The sequence below is a fragment of the Kryptolebias marmoratus genome, linkage group LG23 (genome assembly GCF_001649575.2).
Source record: "Kryptolebias marmoratus isolate JLee-2015 linkage group LG23, ASM164957v2, whole genome shotgun sequence".
Taxonomy (NCBI): domain Eukaryota; kingdom Metazoa; phylum Chordata; class Actinopteri; order Cyprinodontiformes; family Rivulidae; genus Kryptolebias; species Kryptolebias marmoratus.
In genome coordinates this window covers 838,622-846,238 of record NC_051452.1, presented here as the reverse complement: position 1 = coordinate 846,238, position 7,617 = coordinate 838,622, and the positions used below count along the sequence as shown (strand labels likewise).

General features: G+C 40.9%; 1 protein-coding gene across 1 annotated transcript in view; it reads left to right on the top strand.

Annotated features, from left to right (window-relative positions):
* The first annotated feature begins 1,826 nt into the window (after positions 1–1,826).
* clic5a (chloride intracellular channel 5a) overlaps positions 1,827–7,617 on the top strand; it is a 15,809-nt gene continuing 10,018 nt past the window's right edge. The window contains exon 1 of the mRNA XM_025010054.2: positions 1,827–2,146. Coding sequence (XP_024865822.2) covers positions 1,955–2,146 — 192 coding nt within the window. The 5' untranslated portion in view covers positions 1,827–1,954. The remainder of the gene's footprint in view (positions 2,147–7,617) is intronic.

The following is a 7,617-nucleotide window of genomic DNA, read 5'->3' as shown; positions in this document are numbered from 1 at the left end:
TGCACACAGTTGCAGCGCCTCCTACAGGAAACTGGTGGAGCTACGCAGAGAACCACGCCGTTCAGAAGCCTCGTTTGGATTCATGTTTTTATAAAACACTGAGGTCCGGACCTCGGGGGAATCAATGGTAGCTACGACCCTGCCTGTGACCCTGACCTTTGACCCCATGAACCTTGAAATCAACAGGCATCATCTTTGACCCTTGAGGTGTCCAGCTGAGCAGTTTAACATTCCTATATGGTCCTGTTGCTGAGTTAGAGCACTAGGTCTCATAAAACAAAAAAAAAAAAAATCCAACAAGGGAACCCAAAACACCAAACTAAAGATCAGGCCTTGATTGTACGTTCACTTTTATTTCTTTGCCGACCGCAAGGATACAAGATATCTCAACTATTGTCTCATTCAGGGTTTTATTTTTTGGACAAGTCAAACAAATTCTGGGTTTTCAGTTTCGTAACATACAGTATACTGAGTTTGGCAGAACGTCCATTTTGTTTAAACAGCTTTGTTTTTCACAATGTTCCAACTTTTATTATCGAAGTTGTCGTTTCAACTGGTTGAGATGTAACACGAGTCCTAAAAGAAGTGGTCCGAAACACAAATATAAGCACATGATTTGCTTTCAGTGTGCACAAAACCTCTGGACAAAGGCAGAAATTTATGAATAAAAACATAAAACTCGATGATGTCCAAGGTTCACCGAACAAATCAAATTTTTTCCTTTTATCTGTGATGTGAATAGGAGCCTCGTTTTGATAAAAAAAATTAAAAATTCCTTCAGAGAATCAACCGAATAAATCACTTTTGTCTTCATAGAAATGAAATAAATAAAATAAAATGACTGAATACTTTAGTTTGTTTTTTTTTAAAAAAAAGCACGATTTGTAACCAAACAAAAAGGAAATCGAAATGCAGAAAAGGAGGCATTCAAACAGAACCGACGGCTTTGTGGGTTTTTTGTTTGTGCAACGATGTTAAGGTCAGGATGTGAAATTGTGGTTGCAGGTGCGAAACAAGTTCCGACTAAATGTTAATGTTGGTTTTATAATTTACGATACGCTCTAAAACTCACTTGGGTCCAATGTAGGACTCCAGTCGACAAACCATTTTGTTTCTAAATCTGCTCATCTTGAGTGTTTTATTGTGGAATTTAGGAAACGTTGACATTTTCAACCAAGTTTTGTAATCACTTCTATGGAGTTTGATTTGGCCCCAAAAATTTCAATCTTTAAAGTAAAATAAATTGCCTTAAAGCAACCAAATTACCATTTCAGCAGGCAAAAAAACATTGGTTTGCAAACAAAATATTGACAAAATTGTGTAAATTATCATTTTTTATTTGTTTGACCAGTTGTGTTTTAGCTCTCTGCCAAGGCTTTTACTCTGAAAGTCGCTTTTTGCTTCATTATGAGTCGATTTTCGCGCAATTAAACCAGGTGTGTTTGTTTTTGGTGATTCCGAGATGCGCGCCGGCTTTAATAGCCAAACAATAAGTCCCTTAATTTCACAACAGGTAATAAAAAAAAAAGCGGTGCACTTCATTAATGAATCACAGGCGTCGTCCATCGGGATTACCTTTTCCCCGTCCAAAGTCTCGCCGTACGTTTTGATAAGAAAGCCACTTCTGGCATCACCGTCACTCTGCTTGACTCCCTCTCCCAGGATGGATCCCTTCAAGACAAACGTGTACGAAAACCAAGAGAACCTGGAGAACGAGTACCTAGAGCCAGATCGCGCCTACCAGGACCCGTCGCCGGGTGTCTACGAACTCGTCCAGGAGGCGCCGTACGAGGAGCCCTCCCATCCGGAACCGGCGTACGAGAACACGCTAAGCGCTGATGGAGAAATACCCGCTGCCCTTTCCCTGCGCCCGGACCAGCCTCCTGCGGAGGAGAGGCGAGGCAGTTCGTCCTCGTCTTCGTCCTCTTCTCGTGGCGAGGAGGTGGCGAAAGAGATGCAGATAGAAGAAGAAGAAGAAAAGCTGACAGTGACCCTGGAGAGCGTGGCAGAGCCGAACCGGGATATGGAGTCTCCAGAAGTGAAGGTGGAGGATGGAAACCCATCACGCAGATCCTCCTCATCAGCCTCTGAGAAGGAGCAACCTCCTTCCGAGGACAATGGTCCTAAGATCACCCTTTTTGCTAAGGTAGGATGCCTGCAGGTTTCTTGAACCGACAACCCTGCTTTTCTGGTGTGAAGGTATTCACATGCCATTTGCTCAAAAAAAAAACAACAAAAAACAACTAACTAAAAGTCAGAAACAACCACCTCAGGATAAATCTAACCCCGGCTAGACATTGTGCAGCACTGTTCCAGACCATTCATCTGTTTGTCATCAAGAAAAGCCATTTCTGTTTGGGGACAGGAAGGTGGTGCACGGAGGGGGTGGGTGTTCTGTTTCTAAATATAAGTTAAGTTGAGCCGAGGAGAATGCTCTGAGTCAGAGCTGGGAGGTAGTTCCCATCGCATGTCCTTCCAAACATGATCTATTTATTTATCCATTGTAAAAAACAAGGGCGTTTGTGTTTGGTCAACTGTTTCTTTGTTGTAACAATGCTTCTCGGCAAATACATCTTATAACGTTGGAAAGCCTGTTGTGCCTCTTTTACACGGGCCCTAATTCAGAAGTCCGGCTCTACTCAGCTCGGCTCGGCTCGATAAAGAATGCATCGCGTTTCCACCGGCCTAGCAGAGGAACGCCTCCTCGTGTTGCGGGGGGTGGGGCTACCGAAACTTGGTGCAAGTTGTGTAAACAACGGAAGCGCTATGGACAACGTTGGCCCTGTGTTGTTGCTGTTTTTTAAACTTATGGGGATTCTCCTGAGACTTCAGGAAGAGAGGCGCAGTGGAAGAAATGCTCTGGATGCCGCCATTGTTGCGCGGAGTAGGACAGCTGTTATCCGCCGGAGATTTCAGGCTTTACAGCGCCTTCAGCTGGGGGACAGACGGCAGAAACGTTGCAGGGTAAGCTAACGCTGTTGGTTATATTCCTACCTTCGCTCTTTATGCTTGCATCTGGTCACACCCACGACCAATGAGTGAACAGGAGCGAAGCTTGCGCCACCCACTCCGAAGCAGGGACCGACCTTGAAAAAATGCAGATGTAAACGCACGCAAAGCGAGCCGAGTAGAGTGGAGCTGGGACCGTTAGGGTCCGTGTGAAAGGGGCATTTGTTTCCCCTTAAATGGAGCCACATTTGTTTGGAAAATCCATTTGTGGGTCGAGCAGCAGAGTTGAGTATTGGGGTTGCCCCTATGAAAAAGTTGCCAAATCTTCTCTGCCATACAGCTTTTTCTGCCATTAGCTCCTGTTTGGTGTTGTTTATTGAAATGGATGATTGAAGTCTGAAAAATCAAGACATCTTGGCAATTTAACAATTTATTTATTCAACAATAGCGTGTGGAAGAGCCATACACAAGCCACAACAGCCTGGCACCTCGTACTCGTGCTGCTCACCAGCTCGGTCATACACGGCTGTGGGATGGTGCCCCATTCGTCAGCCAGCATTTGTGCATTTTCAGTGGACCTCTTTGGTATGGAGGGAGCAATGTTGAAAAAAAAACACTGTGAGATATTTCAAGAATATCTATCAAGGCTTATTTAGGCATGCAAACCCAGAGTGCTGGAGGCAATGCGGTTCAACAGAAGCAAATCACTACCCCGTTTTCTGGGATTGCCCCATGTTAAACAGTTACTGGGCCGGCGTCATTAATGTGTTAAATGAAGTGTTTGAAATTCAAATAATGTGCGATTTTTTAAACTTTTACTTGGGTCAGCTAAGAAACTCGGAAAAAAAGGGGTGATATCAGGCAGTTCAGTTAGTAAGACAGCGATTACGAGAAGGTGGGTGAGGCCAAACCCTCCACAACTAGAAGAATGGTTCTAAGTTATTCGGGAAATCTATAAAACGGAGAAACTGACATAGTCTTTAAGAATCCAAAACGACAGATTCTATGAGATCTGGAACAAATGGAATACATTTATATCCCCTGCTCAAGTAGACTTTATACCAGGGGTAGGCAATCCTGGTCCCCCAGGGCCACTATCCTGCATGTTTTACTTGTTCCTCTGCTCCAACACACCTGATTTGAATCAATGGCTGATTAACAGATTTCTGCAGAACATGAAGAGGTAATTTAACCACTGAATCAGTTGTGTTGGAGCAGAGAAACAAGGAAAACCTGCAGGATAGTGGCCCTCGAGGACCAGGATTGCCCACCCCTGCTTTATACGATTCCTCCAGGTTTGATCCCTGTCTTTCGATTCCATATTCTTCATTTACTTGATCGATTTACCTGTACTGTGAGTTCTTAGGTTCATGTGTAAAGTTTTGTTCCATTATCTTCTTTGTTCTCATCATTGCAAAACAAAACAAAACCCAAAAAAAATGAGAAAGGACTAAAGAGTATGTTACGTGAGATGTCAATTTGCCTTTTTCGCATAAAAAGATAATTTAAAAAAAACAAAATTAAAAAGTCGGTCATCGTGGTTGTGTTGGTCACTCTGTAACAAACGTCGCACCCGAGTTGATCCGACAGGAGTTCAGTGGGGTTGAGGTCGGGGTTTTTTTGGTCTAATTGTCTAATAACTGGATGTAAACCTCTGTACTTTTGACCTTAAACCCTTTGAGGACTACGGGAGCGCCGGCGCTCCCATTTGCATACATATTTTCAAATGCCGGTAGAATTCGAACCACGTAAGGTAGAGGAATAATTGTTTTTTGCATATAAAACCGTAAGAATTGCACTTCCTTTTTGTTTTTATAAAATTGGCTGTAACTTTGAAACTAAGCACCGAAAAAACTCCAAATAAATTGTGTTCGGTTTAGAAGGCTTGTGTGCAACTTTTTTGTGCTGACAGTTTTGAGAAATAAAGTTACCCTACTTTCATATTTACAAAAATATGCCAAATAATTATAAAACGACCGCAGTTCCTGTGATTGTTTTTGCACATTTAAGCATTTTAATTAGTTGTTATGGACTAATGGCGTACAAACTTGGAAAATAAGGATTATAAGGATTTTATTGATGTAAAGAACATTGGAATGCTCCTAATAATGACTCTGCAGCATCCAAAAATGTAAAAAAGATGCTCATGCGGAGCTTTATAATGGTAGTCCTCAAAGGGTTAAAATAACTGATCGCCATAGCTTGCTGACGTCTCACACTATCTGCAAGATATTTTACTGGTTCTAAGCAGATCTAAGCAATTTCAGCAGCTTTTTTAAAGAGCGTAACTCACTTTGTCAAGGACTCTGAGATATATATAACTCAACGAAAGATAACAGACATTACAGTACCACTCATTAACATTTAGACCTACAAACCTGACAGAATGCTATCACAACACTGATTAATTATTTTACTGCTTACTTAACGAGGCACATTAGTTGTACTGAGATATATGTAATATTTAGGAGGCCAGTCTATTAATAAACTAGAATCATTCAGAGTACAACCTCACATGTAGGAGCAGGGGCAAGTTTTAACAAAGGGGTTACCTGTGACCTTTGACCCCATGAACCTCAAAATCAACAGGCATCATCTTTGACCCTTGAGGTGTCCAGCTGAGCAGTTTAACATTCCTATATGATCCTGTTGCTGAGTTATACTACTAGATCAACTGTGATGTTGACCTGAAATCAATAGTGATCACCCTTGACCTAAGATAGGGGTGTCAAAATTAAAAATTTGGTCCCAGCCAAGGGCCAATCGTGATCCGTATTTATTAAAAATGACATAAATTAATTGGTTTTAGATGTATTATGTCAAATCATTCATATAGAAATATCAATGACCTTTTCCCAGTTGCAGATTATACAGAATTTAGAGCAAACAGACTTTAATGAACTCAGACAAATAGATCAAACTTCATAAAAGCTCATCATTAGCTGTCATTTCTTACGCCTCACTCAGCTTTTAAATGAAGTTTTTAACATTAAAACAGACAAAAACCTGATCACACAGAAATTAAAACTATATATTGTTGGCTTCTAAGTCACTGTCGAGAGAAAACTTCAGTTTTTTTAAGCAAAATAAGAATCAGAGACTCGGTCTGAACCAGACTGGAGGGCCGGATGAAACGTTACAGAGGGCTGGATCTGGCCTGCGGGCCTTGAGTTTGACACGTGTGACCTAAGAGGTGTCCAGCTGTGCAAGTGTGCTACCGAAGGCATAGCCTCCTTGGTGGAGGTAACAACTAAATAAGCTAAACTCACAATATAAAATATGAATATAAATTAGTATTTACATACAAATACAAGCAGATTAAAAGGTCAGGATTTAAAATTAAATATTAGCTTTTCAACTGAATATGCCCCAATTCAAACTCTAAATGTCTTAACTTATAAAACTGCATCACTTCTTCTAGAATAAACAATAAAATATTAGGTTGAATGTTAATTTAAACAATAGTTAGATCACAGAATCAACCTGTCTGCGTAATATTGATATTTTTTTTATTTAAAAACTTAAGTCAGGCAACATATGTGCTCAGGCTGTAGGTCAAATATTTCCTCTGAAACTCTGATTTTTGGATCGTGCTGAAGTTCTTCCCACTTTTCAGTCAGAAGGCGCCCCCATATCATCACACCACCGCCCCTGTGCCTCGCAGCTCAACTGTATAAATGGAAAGGGGGGATAAAAACGGAACGACTGATAGACCAGATAGAAAGCAGCCGGATGTACGAGGCCTGGTATGAGAAATTAAAGCTCCAGTTGCTGTTTCAAACTTTAATTTCTCAGATCACAAAGGCTGTCAGCGTCGACAGATCCCTCGATTGGCACTTTGGTGCGAAACGTCTAGGTTCAAAATGACCACATTACATAAAAAAGGAAATAACTGTGAGCAAGAGCTATGACAGTCGTTTAGGAGAAGTTAGCATTATTGTCTGTGAAGACAACCAAATGCTGGTTTACCAAACGACTCCTTGTCTCTAAACATTTGCTAGAAAAGTTTCTAAAGAGCTGATAAAGAAGATAAAAGTATCATTCTTTGGGGGAAAAAATGCATATTGCCCACTGCTTTTAGTTTTAAAGAATCTTTGTGTGATCTGTTTGTGTTTAGAGTATGTGTTGGGGAGGATTCTCAGCTACTACCACATCCAACTTTAGCTTAATATCTGTAAAATTAACCGCACAGCAGCCATTTTTATATCCTGACTGCAGATCCAGTGGTTACTTTCTCTCCATTACGATGTGTCCAACAGGCTATGAGATGTTTGGCTAATAGAGACAAATTCTATGATCGACAGGGCTTTAAATAACGCCAATTAAGACTGTACGTTATTAAAATTATGTTTTTATTACATAATGGTGCAACCAGGGCTGTAGCCGACTTTAAAAAGTCCTGAGATCCAACCACTCATTATCCCCCTGCACATCAGTTACAATGAAGACCAAAACTGAATTAAAATAGGAGCATTTATTTAAAACAAGTGACTTGAATGTGTATATGACATGTATTTGTAAATCCATGGGGATCAGCCTCATCTGAAGCAACAGAGGACTCAGGGCACAACCATGATGACTCACTGAAATGACATGAATTAGTTTATATGAATGTTGATTCAAAACACAAGATTTTAGCAGAGATTTCACCTTTTTATCAAATACCAG